This window comes from Fundulus heteroclitus, chromosome 20 (assembly GCF_011125445.2).
Source record: "Fundulus heteroclitus isolate FHET01 chromosome 20, MU-UCD_Fhet_4.1, whole genome shotgun sequence".
Taxonomy (NCBI): Eukaryota; Metazoa; Chordata; class Actinopteri; order Cyprinodontiformes; family Fundulidae; genus Fundulus; species Fundulus heteroclitus.
In genome coordinates, this window is record NC_046380.1 from 20,128,369 (window position 1) to 20,151,066 (window position 22,698).

A 22,698-nucleotide genomic window follows, 5' to 3' on the forward strand; every position below is an offset into this window, starting at 1 on the left:
CTGACAGTTCGGTGCGATTTCCAGGATTGTTCGAGTCGCAGCCATATATCCATTCTCTATAGCTGCTTAATCTTGCTCAGGTTCCCAAGGGGGATCCTGGCACCTATAGCAAAGGGTGAAAGCTGGGGTGCGTTCAGAGCAGCTCTTCAGTACATCACACATCCATTTATCCAGTCAGTCGCACATAAGGGCATTGCAGAATCACCAATTCACCGGGTTTAATGTAGACTGTAAGCGGAAAATAGAGTACCCAAAAAAACATAAACACACTCCTGCAGAGTTGCGAGCTGAGATTTGAACCTAGCATTGTTTGTGCTGTGAAGCGTCAGTGCTAACTTCTGCGCTGGGTTCAAATGGCAAAAGAATAAAGTCGGGCATCAAAAGGTGGCCTCTGTTGATTTTTTTTATCTTCAGGATCACTGACCTGTTTTCGAATCGCTGCGGCTTTGCATAATCATGTTGTAATTTACTTGACTTCATTTTTATTCTCCATCCTTCTGGGGATTGAATGATTCATTGTTGTTTCACAAAATCCCAGAACTTGTTCCCTTCAGACGGTTTACTTAATTTCAAAGAAACCCATCTCCGCTCTAAAGGTGACATATCTCCATTTTAAAACCAAGTGAACAGTTAACTGGGAATGTTTTCTCATCTCCTTGTTTTTGCTACTTTGAGTGCATTAAATATTTTAATGTTTAGAGTGCTAAGCAGCTGTGGGTGTGTACATAAAGCCCAGAACAATAGTTGTAAACATGGGACAACCCTAGCAAGTTTTTTCATTAGTCTGACATCATTCTGGCTATTGATGAATCTATGGTATTATATAAAAACTAAGATATGGGAAGCTAAGCCTTTTTGCGACTGTTTCTATTGTTTTACTAAGCAAACATTAATGTTTCATAAAAAGCCAGAAAGAATGCTGACCTAGAACAGCTTTTTTGCAGTATGTCACGTTGCAACCACAACCCTTTAATTTGTTGTATGGGGATTTATGTAATAGATCAACACAAAGCAGAGGATAACTATGAATTGGAAGGAAAATGATTCAATGTTTTTGAAATATTAACAATTTTTTCTTAAGTTCGTCTGCAGTTGTATCCAGACTCATTTACGTTGTTAAATTAAATTATGCTCAACAAATTGCATTCGAAAGTTACGTAATTAGTAAACAGAGTCCACCAGCACGACATTTAATCTCGCTATAAGTACAGCTGTTCTGTGAAGCCTCCGAGGCATGTTCTAGCAAAATTAGAAAGCGAACAGCGTCAGCGAATTTAATGCAGAGATGGGACATAACATAATATGCCAAGTTATAAACCTCTGACAGATCAGCTCAGTCCATCGTCCAAAAATATAAAGAGTTGACAGCTGGAAATCTATCAAGGCTAGAGGACTTTGGTAATTGTGGAGGAGTTCCCAAGATCCACTGCTCTGGTGGGAATTCTGTTAGCAGGACAGCTATTAGTAGTGCACTCAACCAATCTGGCCTTTAAATGGGACATATCTTGCTTTTAAGTTCTTCCTTTTCATATTTAAATCCTTCAGTTGTGGTCTACATACAGTGGAGCTGCAATGCTTTGTCCTGAATTCCTCGTTATTGTTACCCCACAGCCCCTCTTTTACCCTTGTTCTGCACTGGAAAAAAAAAAATGCACGGGATCTACTTAATTCAATAGTGCACACCAACCTTTTGCTTTCGCTGCCGTGTACAATGTTGTGTTCATTCAAGACGAATTGGTCACTTTACTTCAAAACAACTCAATCAATTCCCTCCAAAACTATTTGTTCAATAAAAACTGAACGGTGGTGTTTTAAGGAATAGGTAACCTGACTGGGTTTAGTCCTGCGACCTGTGGATTACTAAAAGTGTCTCTTTTGTCAGGATCCCCAGGGGTGTGATAACCTATGATAGCTCCCTGGGGATCCTGCAGTCTGTGTTCACTATGTCTTTGTTTTATTCACCCATAGATCCTCGTTTGCCACCTGTTCAGCTTTGTGTCAGTATATATTATATATATTATTTCAGTAGTTCTGTTAGCTCTGCTTCTGTTACTTTATGTTCATCCTTAGATCCTCGTGTTATCATTTGTTAGTTTTCTGCTCAGCATTTATGTTAATTAAATATTCGGGTATTGGTTAGATTAGTTCTGCACTGCAAAAAGGGAACTAAAAGTAAGTAAAACATTCTTGAAATTAGTGTATTTTTCCTTGATTTGAGGAGCTAAATAAGACTATTTGCCAATGGAATGGGTATTATTACCCCTTAAAATAAGATAATTAGATATCCTGCACTTGAAATAAGATGGAGATGATTTCACTTACTTTTTGTTCCATTTTTGCAGTGTGTCTAGTTATTTTGTATTTTGTGATCTCAATAGTTCGGTTAGATTCTTATTTTATGTTTCTCTAGTTTAGTTTGTGGTCCGGTTCTTTATTTTATTAGTTATGATAGATTTAGTTATCTGATTATTTCTGTAGATGCGTTATCTGCTCCTTCTGAGTTAGTTAGATCCTTTCCCCTTACCTTGTCCATTCTGCATCTCCCGTTAGGTTCTGTTAATTCCCTGCACCTGCTCATTACCCCTCCTTTCCCTCTGCCTGATTGCATCCCTCAGTTCACCTGTGATTAATTATCCACCTCGTCTTTCCCTCCGTCTCTTCCCCTTTAAATTCAGTTCTCTGTCAGACACCTTGTCAGAGCCTCCGTCTTCATGCGTGACGCTGCTCTGTTCATCCCTGCCGTGTTCATGTCACCTGTATCCTGTAAACCTGTGTTCTATTAAACATCCTTCATCCACAACATGCGACTCTTGAGCTCTTGTCTGCATTTCAGTTCAAACACCTCAACTATGTCATCTTTCCTATGTGAGCTATCTAAATGGTGTATTAGAAAAGGAGCTGTTAGACTATTCTGTTCCCCTGACTTTTTTAGCTCTACATATTGTGATGTTAAGTTTGGTGGATGGCAGACAGGTGAGGAGAATATGTTTGCGTGCGGCAAGCACACGACCCCCATAAACCAACAGCGTATTCTGTGCAACCAGGGTAACAGATTATTTCGGGAAAATGAATTTCTCACATTGCATTAATTTTGATTAGTTCTTAAACATCTTCTTGAACATGAAGTCACATCTGTCTCTGAGTACACAAGATAACATTACGATGGCGTGTTTTTTTTGTTGTTGTTAATTTTGCTTTTTGATCTAATGCCTCATTTTCAATTTTAGGATACCTGCTGTCATGAGTAAACGTAAACCGAATCATTCAGTTTCAATCAAGTAAAACTGTGGATATGCAAATGTTTTATATTATATAGTATCAGCACAATATTGTGTTCTCCAAGTACATTAAACAAAATTGTTAGATTAAGTAACTAAAGATGCTTAAATAGAACAAACAGGTGCATATGAGAGCAACCTGTTTGGGTGTGGTCTCTTTAAATGCAAAGGAGGCACTTAACACCCAGATTCCCCGCCCCCCCAATCTCACTGATCGTTCCACTCCACCCCAACAGTCGAACATTTTGACTTATCCACTTGTAGCTTTGGCATCTTTGGGTTTGGACTACAAAAATAAAAAATAAAAATAGCAGAAATTGGTAAGCCACAAGTCCATGACCTAGTTTAGCTGTTTCGCAGCAAATACTGTGATGTAATTGTTTTTTGTTTTTTTAAACATAATAGGAACAGAGAAAATTGAACAGATTGGAAAATATGACCCAACCGAATGTAAAGATATCTATGCAGTACTTGGAGGGACTATTTTAACTTTTCTGCATTCCTAAAGACTCCAAGGGCACAACAAAGTCTATTTAAGGGCAAAAAAGTGGATTTTGCATGATATGTCCCCTTTAAGGAGGAGCGACAAGAAGAAAATCCAATGTTAAAAGAACACCATAAGATGTGTTACTTAAAGTTTGACACAAGATATGTAGAGAAAGGAGCGCAAATGTGGAAGAAGGTCCTCTGGTCAAATGGGACCAATTTTTTTTTTTACCTGCATGAGAAATGTCATGTATGGTGGGGAAAGAACAGCGCGGATCACCCTGAACACACCATTTGTACATGGTGGCAGCAGAATCATGTTGTGCAAATGTTTTTGCTTCAGTACAGACAGCAAAATTAAGTCAGAGGCGGTGGGAAGACAGTTGGCGCTAAATACAGGGCAGTAAACGAAAGTCGGTCAAAATTTCAAAGCTTTCAGTGTAGTGAATCCAGTGCTTCCCTCTCCGTATCCAAAAAAAAAGGTTAAAAAAATAAAAAGAACTAGACTTCTATTCTGAAGCTGAAGACGTTTTGCTTCCCATCCAGGAAGCTTTCTCTGTTCAAAATGTCTGGAGTAGTATGGAGTTCCAAGCTTTATAGACCTGCTGACGAGGCCTCATTAGAGCTTAGATTTGCATATAAATCCACCTGGAACTGATCGCCCTTCACAAAGGACAGTCGTTAGGCTCATCGTTTGCCTGGCTCACAGGAGAAATGTTGATCAGGACCTGGATGACTGCGAATCTTCACCAACACTTCACTCTCCGTAGTATTGAGTCGGCAAATCACGATCGATTCCCCCCACCCCTGCCCCCCATACGTCGCTCCACTGTCGGCTGGCTAGCTGGCTGGCCACACCCATGGCCAATCACTGACTAGCAGCTCACGTAAGAGCTCTACTCAACCATCACTGTACCATCTTCTAAGTAAGGTCGAGGAAATCCAGCCTTGTAGGCAAAAAATGCAGTTGGAAAACTCTCAATGTATGTGGGGGGATTAGAGTACGGCCCAGCGGAGTCTGTGGAAAAGTCCCATTAGAGGCAAAAGACTTGAGGCCAGGGCGAGGTTCACTGTCCAGCAGGACAACAACCCAAACACATAGCCAGAACTACCAGGGAACCGTATCGATGTGTTAAATTGGCCCGGTGCAGGTCAAGACCCAATTCCCATTGAGATTTTGTGGCAAGGCTTGGAACTTTATGCTCACTGAATCTGTGACTGAGTTTGCTCTATTTTGCAAGAATGAATTTAGGGGGGGAACAGATGTGGCTGGCAGAGACACGCCCCAGAAGACTTGCAGCTGTACTGGCAAGGAAAGGGGGTTCTAGATGTTTCTGACCGATGGGGCTAATTATAAATGAAGCCCATACTTTTCAGGTTTTATTTGTTCTTCTACACCATATTGGTCAATCACATAAAATCCCCCCAAAATGACATTGATTGTTGTAGCCATCACATTTAAAAAATGTTAGAGGTGTTTGACTTATTTTTGACAAGAACCATATGTATATGCAGTTACCAGGACTGCACAGACATGCTGCTGAACATCTCAGCTAAGAAAGGACCCACTCGACTGGTTGGTCCTTTAATTTCCTTGTCTTACAATTGCATTTCTACAGTGCAGTCTTTTTCAGCGCTCACGTATTTACTGTAGATGAAAAGGAATTTTCTGGGAAGCCAGTGAAAAGGGATACTAACAAACTGCAGCTGAAGGTAATATTGTAAAACCTGAAGCTGGTGTTGAACGGTACTAGCATGCTCACTTCTTTGCTTTGTTCATCTTATTAAGATCTTATTAGGATCTTTCAAATGAGAAAATAGGTAAAGTGTCTAACCAATTGACCAAAACCAACTGATTTTTCCCCCCATTTTACTATAAAAGAAAAACTGAAAAAAAGACAACTCAAAGCCAACAAAGAAAAAAGGCTAACTGATTAGCACAGTATAAAAATAGCATGTGACATTTTGGTTTGGCTCTCTGAGAAGTGGGCTGTTCACGATGTTTTCTGATGATGTATTGGTCTGGGGAGATTTACAGCTACATAAGGGGTCAGAGTTTTGGGTCCACTGCACAAAACACTTTTGGAGTCTGCCAGATAAATCAAAGACTTGCCCTTGCTCTTTGGCATCTGACAGAACAAGATGGAAAACGAAACTGAGGAGGAGCACCGCTAAACTTCTGCTCAGGTTAATTGCACATGATCGGCGAGGAAACACTCAGGTCTGGAGCCATTGTTAAGCACGGTGAGGCTTCACTGTGTGTGTGGAGGTGGCGCAGCCTGGAGAATCATGGTCGAGGATGCCCACGAGGCTGTGCGGTCTTTGAAAAGGTAGGCATTTTGGAGAGGAAGCAGATGGCCCACATTAAAAGCAAAGGGCCCTTGTGACTGTCCTCAATGGCCCTGTAGAGAACTAGGTAATTAAATGAGAAATTTAATCAGATTCCTCAAATTAAATGTCCAGCTGGATAGTTCTGCAAGAACACCACTGACTACACATTTACCTAAGGGAGTATCACCAGTATGGATGCATAATTCTTCAATCGGCACACACACACATACAAACACACGCTTGCAATGCGATGATAGCCTATTCCAGGTGATGATTACTGCAAAAGGATTCCATTCACAATTCACCCAGCAGGAGGCAAAGGGGCATCATGTGTGGCCACAGAGGGGTCATTCTAATAATGGGAGCTGGGGGAGGGAAAGCAACAAATTGCAGAATGCTTTCTTTTTTTCTCCAGAGTCCCAAGGAGGGACTTTGAAAACACACAAATATTTCAGTGTGTTTAAATCAGTTTGAAAGAACAGAAGTCCAACATAACTACCTAGATCGATCACTATTTTAGGTAGAACGTATCAGCTATGACATGCATGCTGCTGATTCTGTTGCACAGAAATGAGAATGTGTTCAAAACCAGTTTAATCAGATATGTAATTCATTCAGTGAAAAAGCAAAGTACAAACAGGCAGCTCTTATTTAAGGATGACGTCAGTAAACGTCGTATGTTTGTTATGCTGAATCTCTACAGAAATGTAAAATATGTGATCGCAGAAATTGCTCGGAAAAAACTGTACATTTTGATTTAAAAGTTGACTTAAGAGGGGAAAATATACAAAGACATGTAGAAACGAGGCTGCTCAGCTAAAATGATGGCAAATGCGCTAAAAATTGAAACCAAAATAAGAAAGACGTGGAACAACGCTGCCATTCAAATGGATTGAAGAAGAGCCAAAATGGCAAAGACTGAGCCAGTGATCAGCTCCAGGTTAATTAGAGGGCTATATTTAGATGCAAGTACTGTAACAAATACAAGACACCTATCTGAAGTTAGCAATTATCAAGTTGTTCCCACAAAGTCCCATTGTTGGAAAAAATACACTGCAGGGGTTACAATTTGGCCAAAAAACAAAACAAAGAAAAACACGCTGACTTGCCTGAACAAAACAAAAGTGTTTTTGGATTCAAGCTTATCAGATGATCTTTAAACACTGGATTCAAGGCCCGGTACAGTAAAGCATGGTGGTTCAGGCATCATGGTATGGGGATGTTCCTTATACTATGCCACCAGGTTTATCCGAAATTAGGAGTCATGGATCAGTCTAAAATGACCAGAATACTTGAAGAACTCATGTTGAGTCCGAATGACTTTGCAATGGACGTTTTGGCTATATATCTTTCTCTACATCTATCTATCTATCTATATCTATATCTATATCTATATATATCTATCTATATATATATCTATATCTATCTATATATATATACACACATATATATACACACACACACACATATATATATATATATATATATATATATATATATATATATATATATATATATATATATATATATATATATATATACACATATATACACACAGATACACACACACACAAAAAGTTTAGTCATTCAAAGAAAAGCAAAATCAACCTGCCTTTTTCCGTTTACACAGTGAATGCAGAAAAATCTATTCCTAACAGTCTAACATCACTTTTTTCTATTTATTTTTTGTAGGTTGATAGCAAATTTGATCATTAATTTGGAATAGAATGTGCTGTGTTATTACTGCATTTGTTCACTTGGAAATAAAGATGATCTCAGGAATTTAGCATCATTTAGTTTTGTAAAACAAACAACAACAACAAAAACAGCAAATTCATAGGTGCTAATTTTGGGGGGTTAAATAAGTCTGTCTAGAAGAGGAGTTAATTATGCTGTGAGCAAATTTAGATTGCTCATTACTAATCCTCAATTGACAAATAGAGGGGGTTAAAACTTAAATAAATAGTGTATTTAAATGAAATCTGTAAGTGCTCTTGTGGAATTATTAACTGTTGACATTTTAACTTCAGACACACACAGAGTGGTAATAAGATGAAGACTGAGGCAGAAGATTTTTCTCTTCTCTACAGTTTGTAAAACAGTATAATACAAGGAGAATTTCCTTTTATTTTACAATGACAGCACATCCTCCCCCCCAAAAAAACAAAAACCAGAAACATATTTAGATTTCTGGTCAAATGTATCTTAAAGTGGGAAATACGGATACTGAAATGTTTACAAATCTGTGAATCAAAAACTTTACTATGCCATAATACTGTCCCGTCAACACCTTACACTTTAACAAAACCTTCCGCGTGTTGTGGTATTGAAGAATGCAAAACTAAATAGGCTGTGATTTGTTGTTTTCAAACCTTATAATAAGATGGATTGTAATAGAAGAAAGAGTGAGGGTACAGTGCTCCCTGTTCCACATCTCTAATTTAGATCCCCCCCCCCCCCGACATAATTGTGTTTTCAACAAAACCTGATCTCTTTTCAGATTTCATTTTATGGTTAGAAGGTTCATGAAATTCAGGAGAATCAGACTGATACTTTACCGGGTTGCTGGAAGGATTCTGATTTTGGATTTAGTCACCGCCTGCAGGTAATGCTAAGGTCCTGGGCACTCAATAACAATCCATGAATTGTGAGGCGAAGTCACGTAACGTTTAACTGAATGTATGCGTGTTTCGAAGCCATTTGGTTTGTCTGTCTAACTTCTTACCAGCTTGCCAGGTTTATTGGACAAGTGGCGTGTAGTTAAGGCTCATCTTACATGTTTAGATTCACCTAAATGTTATGGCAGTCTTCTTAACTGACGAGCTAGCTTTCTAATGAGCTACCAAAGGAAGATTTTATTTAAACATTTGCATGAACAACTACATTATGGTGTAGTTGTTCACCTCCCTCCATGTTAATTGTCCTGGTTTTGGTCTTGACCGCAACACTGGCTAGAACATACAGTCTGATCACAAGATAGGCGAGCTAGGCACAGACTTTTTTTGGGGATGTTTAGAAAAATTTGACCACCTCATGCGTCATGTTTACCGCATGAGGTGGTATCACTATCACTCCAATGTGGCAAATACAAGCAAATAAAGACGTTGCTTAATCTCACACAAGCCCATGTCAATGTTTTACTGAACTGGGGATGTGAGATGGTTAAATCTGAAACCTGAAGCATCACCCGCTGTCTGATTTATTTGGCTAATAACTATTCAACCACTTGGGAGCAATTTATAGGACATTAAAATTTTGTTCCTAGATGGTTGGTTGATCACTAATTATGAAAAAGATAATAAAAACGACACAATGGCCTCACGTAAAAGTAATGTAACCAGTCATGATGCAGCAGAACGCTGTAAATCCCAGCCCATCAGTCGGCAGCGTTAACAAACTATTCAGGAGCTCATTGAAGAGGAGGACATACTTCAAAGACGTGACAGGGCTTGACGTTTCACAAGATCTCCTTTATTTTCGCATTTTTATACCCAAGTAACATGATCATCTAAAAGTCGGCATGTGTTGAAAGATGGGAAACAGTAGCTATGTTTCTACCCAACTTGTCATGCACAACTATTAAAATGTTGCAAAAAGTAAAAGAAAGAAAAAAGAAGAAAATGAAAATTACATGTTTCCATCCATTGGTTTGGAGTGAATCAACCAGGCTACGCAAAGCGTAATTTTGTCAGAAGTTGATGTTACGCATTGGCTGTATTAAACAGGAAGTAGAGGTTATAAAGACTACCATGGACCACACATCGGAGAAAAATGGAGAGGTTTTCAGTAAAGTGTTGCTGTCAGGCAGGATGTAATTGCTAACTAGTGTTGCCGATGTTACATGCTGTCCGGATGTAGAGAAAGGCATAAAGAAATGCGATTTTATGGTACTATCCGGGACGATGCTGACAGCGGAAACAGCCGATCGGTCATGTGAGGTAAATGTTCCCTATGTCAGAAGTTATTCTGCAAATGTGTTTCCGTCTCTGGTTTTGTGCATTAACTCTGTTTCAGAAAAGTAAAACAAACAAACAAACAAACAAACAAAAAAACAACAACATCTCAAGCGAGCGTAAAAAGTTAGCTTGCCAAACTGGGGAAGTTATTTTTAATTCTGGTGTTTTTCCGCTGTCCTTTTCAAATGTTCAAAATGTGCATAAAAACGTTAACGGAAACACGTGACGTCACCAGAAATGATTGCTGTCTTAAAACCAATATTGATCGTTAAAGCATAGAAACCCAAGAATATTAGTGAACTGAACCCTTATTTGCAGATGAAGAATGGTTTATTCCTCTTGGAAAGCTAACATTAGCTGGTGTGTGGATCATAGTTGCAGCAGGTCTTAAAATCAAAAGGGTGCTCTAAGTTCCAAAGATAAACAAAAACTTCAACACCATAAAATTCTGAGACTGCTCAGTCATTAAAAGTAGTAGCTATTTTGTGTTAAATTCAAAAATACTTGATGAATCCCAAAGGACATCTGAACTCTTCAATGAGTAATGGAGTCAGTGTTAGTTGCGTTGGGCTAGTTGAATTGTCTTGCTTTGATTTGTATATTGCAGAAAGGTGCTAGTTTGTACATTTCACCAGTAAAAACTAAATGGCAGTGGTGGATGAACTAATTCTAGGTGCAGCTGGAACGACACGCAGTTGCCACCAAATCTAAAAACAGTGGCGATCCGGACATGCCAATACTGTTGCGTATTCGGAGCCCAACCGTGTGAGACACGCCGCTGGGTCCCCAGCGAGGAACTCCGCTCGGTTTTACGCAACAAACGCACTTCTTTGTTTATTTGGAGCGTTTCCCCATCATAACATCGTAGAAACTATAACCTCTGGGTCCGTTCCCTGTCATTTCGCATTCGGCAGCTCCAGGAACCGCCTCCGTGTGCGCCCGCCCCGTCCAGACTCCCTCTTTCCCCGTCTCTCTCTCTCTCCCTCTCTTTCTCACACACACACACACAAACACACACGCAGCCTGTCCGGGTAGGATGGGACCAGAGCAGAGCAGCAGCCACATATCCGTGCACGCCTGACCGCTAAGACTACTTCCTGGACCGAAAGAATGGGACGTTTCCAGCAACACTTTTCCCCTTCAACCTCCGTCTCGCTGACGCCGCGGATAATCACTTCATAATGACCGCGTATGATCAATAATATTCGACCACTTTTTTTCCTGTAGTTAACGACAGCGATTGATTGCCGATCGACTCCCCCCCCCACCCTCACCAACCCCTTTTCCTCCTCCTTCTTCTCTCTCTCCACCTCCTCCTGCTTTTTTCTCCCCACACTTCGGGAATGTCGCTGCGTGGAAGCCCGCTGCAGACACGGAGGACTCCACCAACAACACGCGTTGAATTGTTTCCTGCACAGCCTCTGCGTGCTCGCCGCTTTATTCCTCGAAGCTAAGGAGAGCAGCCCGTGCTCGGCCCGGAGGCGAGTGAATCTGGCTCCCCCCCACCCCCTTACCACCACCACCACCACCACCACCAAGGCACTGACTGTATCCTGTGACCGTCAAGCCGATCCTGTACTTTGATGCTCTGCCTGCGTGGCCGCCGTGACAACTTCGGCTTTTAGTGCGTAATTCTTCCTAAAGGACAAACAGCGGCGGCGGCGGCGGCAGAAGAAGAGGAAGAAGAAGAGGAGGAGGAGAGGGGGGGTTTAAAAAAAAAAAAAAAGGACTAACTTAATCACCCGTTGCCTTTTCTTGTTGCTCTCGATGAGTAGTCTAACATGCGGAAAATACGGGAACCGAGTCACTGGTGGATTTTAACCCTGCTGTTTTTAACCTTGCCCGAAAACAAAGACTGTCAGCCCGGTAAGTACTCGCAACGAGGCTTTTATAGCCGGCATTGATTTAGCCGATAGACTCGCTGTCTATTGTTGACGCCAGTTCTGCTTGACGGAAGAGGCTTTTTCTCTTTCTCCACCAGCACCAACCTTGTCTCCCTCCTAAAGGGGGGGAACGCTTTGTTGAATCGGTAACGGGAGCTGGGCCGAGTCGACATGCAAAGAGCGTCGGACGCGTCCAAGCCTGCGTGATCCGTGTGCGTGTTATTGATTCTGCAGCTGGAAGTGTGGCGCAAACTATCCCTGCGTCAACGTGGAGCGGCTGAATATTTGAAACGCTCTCTCTGTGTCCGCCGCCGGCGCTTTGACCTTTTTTTTTATCTCTCTCTCTCTCTCTCTCTCTCTGTCTTTCTCTATCTATCTCTCCCCTCCTTCCCGGATCACAACGCCGGTTTATTCAGCCGAAGCGGGATTTCATTATTAAAGACATTTTGCACCCCCCCCCCCCTCTCTCTCCCCCCGTTATTCCGCTGGGAATGAGCCGGATCGCGCAATCCGCTCGGCTTTGTTAGTTCGGACGCCGCGACGTGAGCTGGTCCAAGTTTTATTCCCGGGTCCGTGTAGTTGTGGCCAGCTCAGGTCGACCTGTGCTTTTCGTGGTCGTGTGTTTGGGTTGAGGGCTGTTTTGAGTCGTAGCGTATGAGGAGCGACTGATGCCAGCATGCAAACATCTATATCCTGATGTGTTGAACTTACTGGTTATCCACAGGCTGTGATGAGCAGGGCCGGACATAGGAAGAGTCAGAGCCCCGGGCTAGTTTTGGTGCCCTATCTACACAACTTATTTATTATTATTTTTAAGCATGCAGATTCCCACTGAGAATTACACCTGGTTGCTGGAGCTACATATTCATTTTATGTATACATGAGTCAATTCTCAGTCCATACATCCCTGGTTTAGAGCTGTATATATTTTCTTGAATGAGGCCAAGCCTGGTCCAAAAGTGGTCTAACTAAGGTGCTCTAGTACTTCTGGAAACAATACAAAATTGTCGTAAAGGTGAAGCTTTACACGTAAAAACGACTTGATTGCATCTAGTATTCCAAACTTAATTTAGGCTTTTGTCAGTTGCCATACTGCAACTATGATGTGTATGTGGGAATAGTTACTCAGTGTTTTGATTTGATTGTCAAACAATGAGGAAATAGGGCAAATGTAGCAATATAGGCTGTTCAAATTGTATTTGGGGATAGAAAAAAACCCTGCATTATACTCTTAAAAAAGAATTCTCCAGGAAAGAAATGGGGGAAAAAAAACTATTTTCAGTAGGAATTGGAATTTCTGACTAGAACTACTACTGTCTTAACAACAACAACAAAAATGGAATTACAGCAGTAAAGAAATTACAAAAAATCCAAGTGAACATCCCTTTTAGTTGTTATTAGAACATAGCAAGGTGAGGTGACTTAATCTTAATTGGGTAAAGTATTAAATTTGTAGTTGAGACCACCTTTTTGCACCGTCGCTCTTGTTTAGTGCAGGTTCATGTTTAGATTTGTTATAGTCTTAAACCACTAATAGACAAAATGTACCCTTTTGTTTATAAAACATATAGGCATTGTTTAGATGTATTTTCTTCTAAATAATATTTGTTTAGCTGTTTCTTTTGTGTGTGCAAATTACAGTAGATTTTTCTCCTCAAAATACTTTTTCCAAAATAATTGTATTTATTATTTCCTCATTAGTTTACATGGGGACTACATAAAAACAGAGTTTTTTACAAACTTTAAAATGAAAAGATAGAACAGTCAAAACTAAAAAGTAATAAAGATCAACATAACAAAAAAAAACATTTAAATAACTACTGTTAATCAGAGAACAGGTCAGAGAAAGAAAAGTGAAACAAATAGTTTTAATTAACTTAAATGCCCGCATAACTTTTAAACCATGCTACAGCAAGCTCCAAATACTATGACCGCTGTAGTGAAACTGATGTAATGCCCTTACTCGCTAAATATAGACAGTGTCATCAGCATACAACTAGAAACCAGCCTCCCAACAAAAATGACAATTAATTTATATATCGTTGTGGAAATTATGAAAGAAGCTTCTCTTTATCAATATAAACTAAAAAGAATAGTATCACAAACTGTGTTTATGGGCTGTGCATCATTTCAAAAAATGTCTTCACCCCTATTAAAAAAGACCAGCAAATATTAAGTAAATGTGCCAACCTGGATGCGGTTATGTGAGACAACCACTGAAACAAACATAGCGTTTTGTGTTTGTAATATCATCTCTTGCTGATAGTTGTATAGTGAATTATGACCATCACATTTATAAAAGATTATAATTTTTCTTTGGAAAGTGGTTGTCTACAGCTGTATAGGGTAAAGAGTAAAACAGTGCTGACAAAAAATGTGTGTTAAGACAATTATCAGGTTAATTCAACCTAGCATGTGATATTTGGTACTTGAATATTCACTACACAAATAAAGTTTCTTTTGAAAATGTACAAATAAAAATAATAATAATGTGGGTTAAAAAAAAAATATTTGGAGCCATTGTTGACCACAGATTGCATTAGATGGAAACCAAATAGGATAAATTTGCATTTCCTGTAAAAAATGCTGTGTGAATGCTGTAAGCTCAATGAGGAAAAATTGCAGAAATATGAAAAAGTTACATACAAATTAACATTAAAACATTCAGCTGACCAATAGAAAAACTCTATGCTAACATAGTATAGCTGAAGCCGAAGTCTGCAAAAGCTGTTGAAGATTTATAAAAATCGATTAAATTCTAGAAACCCCAGGCAGAAGCCGACATACTGTGAAAGCAATACTTTTTGCTGAAAAGGACCGAATCAGCAAAAACTGTTGAAGCGCCACTTGTCGAGTTTGAAATAATTAGTAAAACTTCAAAGAAGGATAAACAATAACAGCTGATCAACAGAGAAACTGTTAGCTCATATGGCATAACTGGAGCTAAAGTCAGTAAAACCTGTTGGAAGAACTTTTAGAAAACCAACACGGAAGTTGCAGCTGAAAGAATTGGTTCTAACTTCATAAAAGAATGGGGTTAGGGTTTTTGCACCAGGTCTGACGTATCACTAGCTGGAAATTGGTATCGGCCAGCAAAAGCCTGATTGGTGCATTTTAATCAAACTCTGTTAGCAAAGTTGTAAAAATATGTAATTGGTTACTGACCTTGGTGAAAAACTGTGTTTTGAGTTCTTGAAGATCCAATAAGAATCTACAGATTCTGGTAATATCGGATATTTTTGGGTGTGAAATTATGAATAAAAACACCTCCTAAGCATTAGTCCAAAAGTATTGCAAACAGTTGTGGGTCGAGATAAAAGTAGTTGTGAATATTAAAAGCGGGAAGCCGTTACTAGCAACTGCAAAACTGTGCAGTTGTCAAAAACACCCAACGAATGTTCAAGCAACGGACCTTTCTTTAAAGTCTCCATTGTTTTGTAACAATTTGTATTTGTAATTTGTATTTCGATACATTGAAGTCAACACTAAAAGCAAAAGAGAAAGAAAGAGAAGTATTTCAGAAGAAAAGCAAAATAGGGAAAATATGAGAAATGTAAGTTAGGCAGAAAGCATTTAAGAGAAAGGAGTCTGTGGCTGCAACCTCTAAGTGTCCACCCTTTTTAAAGACATTATCAGTTACACAAGATTACTTTTTAAATTCTTTGAATAATAATGCATAACAAGTATATTTCAAACGGTCAAAGTTCATCTATTCAATGGTCCCTTTTTGTCTGTTGCATTTAGAAATTGACTTTGCATTTGTGTATATGGTGCAATTGTCTGTGTTGCCTAGAAATTGCCTTTAGTTGAGTTCCTGAATCCATGCAAAGACTTCTACTTCAGTGTTGCTGTTATAGACGCAGAACCGTCTGCAAAACCCACAGTCACAACCTTTCAGCTTTGTATTTTGATCTCATCGCTTGAATACAGGGATTTTTTATTGTCAAACCAATCTCTCCGAGTTGATCTCTTGATACCAACTCATGTTATTGACCTCTTAGGAGGAGATCCAATTTGTTGTTTGTGGTTTCCTATTTTGCACCTTTTGCGTTACGCCTCTCCGTCAATCTTTGGGTCCCCTGGTTGCCGGTTCTTATCTCAGTTGTGCATGGAGCGCGCGTTCTTTTTTAAACCACAGATGAACATAGTATATGGTTTAGAAGTCGTTTGACTTGATTAATATTTACAGTCTCATTTGGATTTAGGTGTGATTACAGTCAACAGTGGCAGCCCCTCCAAAACTAATCAGTAATTTTGAGAGTACTTTGTCATTTAGAGGGCTGCGTTGAAGGCGTTTGTTGACTGAAAAGACATGTTGGCTGCTCTCCTCACTGGCAAGTGTTTAAGTTACCAGCTGGCTTTACTGGTGTAAGTTCAAACATGGTTAATCCAATCACCTGCCAAGAGTTTTTTTTCCTTCCCTTTTAAAGTCCCTGTTCTTTTTATTAACAGTTTTCATGGATAGTTTTCATAGTTCTTGTGAACAGTGTTGTTTAACTTAAATATACTGGCTTGTGTTATGCATTTTTACTGTAATTCTATACGTCCTCTGTGTGTATATGTATGTATGTATGTATGTGTGTATATATATATATATATATATATATATATATATATATATATATATATATATATATATATATATATATATATATATATATATATATATATATATATATAGCACAGAGTGCGTACAGAATGAAATTTCGTTTGCATACAGCTTGTAAAATCACAGTAAATTGCAGCAAGTTTCAGGATATATATATATATATATATATATATATATATATATATATATATATATATATATATATATATATATATATATATATATATATATATATATATATCTCAGTTCTAACATAGTAGAATGGCTCCTTTTCACCACATCTCCAAAATCCCTCAGTTTCAAGCTCCCACATCCTCATGTCTTCAGTTTGCAGCTTTATTGACTGGAGGCTTTACAAGCCCCTAAAAGCTGAGTTTTCTCATATGGCTTGTCTCACCAAACGTCTTGCACAGAGAGGAGGGGAGGCGGTGGGTGTGGGGGGGGGGGGGGAGCAATACCGACTGCCCAGCTGACCAGCTTGAAGGTGGTAGAGGACAAATCTAGTTGAACGCTGCCATCTGATAGATTCTGTCATTTCTGGCTGACTGACATGAATCTTTCAAATTCTATCAAAGAGGACTGGATGTAAAGCCGAGATGGAAACGTTGTAGACTCAGAGGTTGAAACGGCCCGTCTTAAATTATACATACTTCATTTAAACAACCTCGCAGATTTTATCTTAAAGTTGAAATCCCCTTTTTCTGTTTCAGCTGTTCCAGCTCGGCACTTAATTGAATTCACTAAGACTCGAGGGTAAATACGTGGCAGGATGGAGGTAGGGGAGGGGTGGGGGGGGGGCACATTGACAGACAAGCCAGTATGTCCTTATGTGTCATCTAAAACTAGTTATGAAGTGTGTGAAAGAGCTGTGCGTTCAACGTTGCTTTATAATTCTTGTTAACGCTGCTGTAACGCCGCCGTATAAGCTAGCGCATTGAAAACGTGTCATGTGGGTCCGACTGTGAGGGAAACGATGGGGATTTTCTGGAACATCAAGTCCCGTTGTGTCTCCGAAGTCTGTGTGTCATTTATGATTCTCTTCATTATTGAGAGCGTGTTTGTGTGTGGATCTCATCCGCATCAGGTCTGGGCGTCTTACTGACTATGTCACTATCCGGTTTTCTTTTTGTTGCATTTAAATATCAAATAAGTGTCTAGAATTGACATTATTTTTTATTACTTTAAGTAGCCTTCAAGTGAGGGAGTGAGAATGTAGATCATGCTGCCAGTTTCACTTTCGGTTTCAAGCGTCCGGCAAGCCAAGGTCAGCAAATGTTGATCAGCGCAGACGGGTCAGTGTCGGATCAAACGGTGTCGTTGTCGGTTAATTGCCGTGATGCTTGAGAATCAGCGGTGTGAATGCTGTAACGGCGGTGCACACGTGTGCTATAGATGCTGCTTTGAGAGCTTATATGGTGGAATTTTCATCTACAGAAAATAAATCTGTGGCACGCTGGCTGACGCGGAGGTCAGATTGTGTATGCTGCGGTGTCAGATGCAACGCAAAGCAATGCTGTGGCAATATTTTCCTCTGGTATTGAAACAAAAAGTCAGATTTGAGCACAAGTAAAAAGTTTGTTACTTGGGAGCGGAACCAGACGCCACAGCTTTAAGGTTTAGCTTCGTGCTGCTAGCTACGACAGTGGACTCTGCTTAAGAGGTACTACAGCACGAACGCAGAAGAGAAACCGCGGATGCAACTTGCACACTCGTCTCCGCCGCCCGCCCACTAAGGCTTTTGTTTTCCACCCGTGGCACCATTTAAACGTTATAGGTTGTTTTCTATGATGAGAAGCATTTTTACAGCAGAGAGGAAAAAAAAAACAAAACACTTTTTTACTTTTGGTGCTAACTTTATGTGTAGAATTGTTGGTTGTCACAGCAACAATATTTTAAATAACAAGCATTCCACTATTTTCTTAAATGTTTCATGTGTGATGACAATCCCAATGTAAAATGTTAGGATGCATCAAAGCAGACGTAGCTTGGTTTGTTGTGCCGTGAAAAAAAAAAAGCCTAAAGAGAGAAAAGTGGTGAACATGCCATTTGCTGCTGGTACACCTTAATTTTGACTGTGGGACAATAAAGTATATTTCTAATCTACCTATTCTATTATATTAAAATGGGCTTTACTGCACAGCTAATCTGTATAGTTTCCGGTGGCATGTGCTAAAGCTCTGCTTGCAAATAACATATTTTGCCACTTGGATGGTATGTCTTTAATGCTCACATCTGATTAAAGTCCTAGATCTGAAAGCTCACGAAGGTTATAGGGACATTATAATGATGTAAAAGTAATACAGTAGTGAAGAACATGTAGGTTGTTTGAATAACTGATATCCTTAAATATATACAACACTGATTTTTGGAGTGGTATGTTTTCTTAGTGTTAGTGCGTAGATTTGTAAATGCGCTTGCAAGCCTTTGCCTGTTTTGTTTTAAGTGGATCCTTAAAAAAAATCCACTTCAGGGGCCAGAAGTGTCCCTTCTTCTCCTTTTGACCCTCCTACATGAATGTGAAGCAGGGGAAAGTTGGCAGTGGGGGTTCAGCCAAGGTAAACCATAGTAGTTCCACCCCCCCTCTGCTTTTGATAACAGCATTTTAGGCAAACAGACATCTTTCCTTTTTTTAATTGACAATGTTGCAATTACAGCGCTGTTGTGCTCATTAAAGCTAGTGATCATCTTCTTATTCGCCGCATTCAATAAAAATAAAGCTATGCAGGAAAGGATTACAGTGAATGGGCTTTTATACTACTGGCGACTCATTTGAGGCATGCAAGGACCTCTGCAAACAAAACAGGAAAAATAAAAGAGTCATTTATTCAATAAATTAAATGGCTATTTCAATGGTACTGTTAATAGACCAAATTGCTTTTCAAAGAACATGTTTTAAATAGATTAAATTTAGGCTAAAAATCCATACTTTTTTGACTTTCTAAACAAAACAAAAAAAAGGATCTAAATGGTTGGCGTGCCGTGTCAACAACAGGTATGCAATGGGTTTTCAAAATGGTCTGTTTTCATGGTGCGTGTGCAAATGTGTTTTTGTCTGTGAAAACCATAATGACCATAATGGAATCATGATTATCTCCAATAATTGTGATAATGTGATTAATTGGTAACCATGACAAGCCTGGATACAAAGTGGGCAAACAATTTCTGAATTTAATAAATGACGTCCGGATGCCCCGCTGTGCCAGCAGGATGCCAGCTGTCTGGATATCACTGATGTGCGCGGCGCCATCATTATTACCGAGGTCCTCCATGTCTTCTCCCGATAATTAGCACAATGTGCATCACGCTGGCAAAAGCTCCTCAAAAAAAGGAACAGTTGTGGTTTTAAAATAGCCTCCGCTATGTTCTGCTCAGTCTCAATCTTATACGGGCTCAGCTTGCCGTTATCTTGTTGTCTTTCCACCAGCTGCTTGTGCCACCCACTAAATGGTCCGATGGGGAAACATTGCAACTGTAATCACTTTTCGCTGGTGTGTATATAATTTGCTGTGGATCCTTTCTACTGGTGATGCTCATCCTTCCCTCTCTGCTTTCCCATATAATGACTAGCTTATTTATCTTTCTAATTAAACCGGCGAAACTTTTCACACAACAGTGCTTAACTGTTTCCAGAAATTTTTATTTTTTTTTTAAAACAGAGATAGTTTGGGAAGTGTAAGGGAGCCAACTTGGTCTTTATTTTACTTTTTTTAATGTCTTTTTTTTTTCTCTTTTCTGTAACAGCTGCCTAGTTTTGGGGAGCTGAGACTCCGTACGCAACTCGCACCTTATTATGATGGTTAAGCAGTGATCACCATTGTGGTTTGGGAAAAAAACACCCCGGCATGTTTACCTCGAACCGATCAGCCGTGAAAAATGTGCTTCATTTGGCTGAAACGGTTTGTAAAACGAGATATGCCCATTATTATTCCACACCTTCCCTCACAGCTTGTAGTTACCAACAAATTAAAAGTTAAGTTTATTTATGCCACAGCACATTTATCGTGAAGCAGACTTGGTTCACCAGGCACCTGTACATAATATAGGGGATGGGAATTTTTGATTCTGATGGGATAAAAGTTGTGAGAACAGCCAAGTAATTAGACAAATCTTCACAAACATGTTAAATAATCTATTTTAAGGTTTGAGATTATTGCTTCAATCTCAAATGTTATTTTTTTCCCCCTTTATTTGGTTTGTGATTTAATGTTGGAGTCCCTGGTAAAGGAAAATTAAGCAGGTAAAACGTTTTTATGATTTCCCACCTGTACAAAGAGTTATATTTGGATATAGGATATATTGCAAATTTGACATGTTTTATGTTAGATTTTTTTTTAATGTCTATTTGGGACAATGGGTGGAAGAAATGTTTGCCAATATGGATATGTTTGTAGAATGGTTGTTTAGCCATCTGCGAAACAGCTAATAATCATTTAACATGATCGCTTCAGCTGCTAATTCATCGTCCATTTGTCCCACACTGTCCACAACGCAGTGACTGGAGAAAACTGTTAGCTGTGAAAAGCTGACGGCTTATAAATTAATTTGATCGTTACGTATCTACCCAGTGCCTGATGCTTATTAAAATCAGACTGATTTTCTATTTGTGTGCCTTTTTTTGTTTTCTTTTACAGTGTAGTCATGAGGAACTGGCAAAACAGATGATTATATGGTTTCATTTCTTTAAAAAAATATATATTTCACTGTAAGGTCTTGGGTCATAATCATCAAAACTGTTACTGGTTTTATAAATAAAATTACTATAATGTTAAATGGAGAAAACATCATTGTAAAAATTGTTGTTTGGTTCTTTTTTTGGTCTGGCCTTAAACCATATTTAATGTATCTCCATTGTGTTATCAGCATTGTAAGGGTTCTCCCCCTCTGTGCATGACTAGGGAGGGACATTAATTTATAAAATATTTGAAAAATCATTGAATAATCATTGCTTGATTTCTTTTCATTGAATTTGGACCAACAATTAGCCTTTTTGTGTGTTACAATGACATTGGTTATAACTTGGTGCTGTGTAGATGAGTAAACTGATTTTAATGAAATATGTTTGCATATTCAATCAGAAAGTCTAATTGTTTTAATATGTGCATAACTTTTTTACACTGGCATTGCTAAAAACAGAAATAACCCTCTGCTCCCCAACACAGGGTGTGTTTTTTTTTTTTTTTTATATATATTTAGTAACATCACTTTAGTATAAATACCGTTGATTACATTTACTACCATTTCCAATCCCCTTTAGATAGACATTCACTTTTTTCAATATGCAAAATATCTAAATTATTTAACTGTTGCCGTCAATGTCGCTTTTTACGTCGGACATGGTAAATTCATGCTGCTATCTGTTTTTACTTTTCTCATATGTTTAGAGTGTCTCTGTTTGTGGTCATGTTACAGAGCTGAGATGATAAAAACATTTAGTTATGCTGAGTCTATGCAATATTAATTAGCAATCTGAGTCAAAGGTGAAAAAAATGATTGGCTCTAACTTGGTCACTTTCTGTGTGCGTTGGAGGAAATACAGAAAATAAAATCAGATTAATTTAAATAGCTTTTGTGTTTAACATGATCATGAACACGAAAAATTCACTGCTGTGGCGCCGGCCAAAAGTGAATGATTTGTAAAGGGATTCTTTGTTAGCTTTGGCATCTTCTCAGATGTGGGCATGTTTACAGTGAGGCACCATCCAAAAAAACTGAATATCTTATTGGCATGCAGAGTTTGTATGTATGACAACTTGCAATAACAACCAACGGACACTGGACACAAGTGCAGCTTCTAATTGAGGTCTATAAATTGTTTTAAAAAATTTATTCAGTATCTGTTTCTCTTTAGCACAACTTTCCATTAGTGAACATACGCATATGGAGGCTACAGTCCTGGGATCAATATCCGACCCATTTACTACATGTTGCTCCCCGCTCCCTCTCTGTCCTCCTTCCTGCAAATCTACTAACGAATACAGGGGACTGGTGCCTAAGAGTTTTTTTTATAAAACAAAAAGAACCATAGAATATTCTGTTGATGGTTGCAGGTCAGTCTGGGACATGTAAAGTACCCAATGTAGCTTTGAGGTAAAAATAAAATCCCATGGTCTTCGTTTGCACCAAACCAGTTTACAGTCCTAAACTGATGCTACTGC

At 39.0% G+C, this 22,698-nt stretch overlaps 1 protein-coding gene across 4 annotated transcripts in view; it reads left to right on the forward strand.

The window, feature by feature from the left end:
- Window positions 1-11,053: 11,053 nt before the first annotated feature.
- Window positions 11,054-22,698, forward strand: part of ca16b (carbonic anhydrase XVI b) — a 192,873-nt gene continuing 181,228 nt past the window's right edge. For all 4 annotated transcript variants that reach the window (XM_036152166.1, XM_036152168.1, XM_036152164.1 and 1 more), the window contains exon 1: window positions 11,054-11,917. In XM_036152166.1, coding sequence (XP_036008059.1) covers window positions 11,833-11,917 — 85 coding nt within the window. In that variant the 5' untranslated portion in view covers window positions 11,054-11,832. The remainder of the gene's footprint in view (window positions 11,918-22,698) is intronic.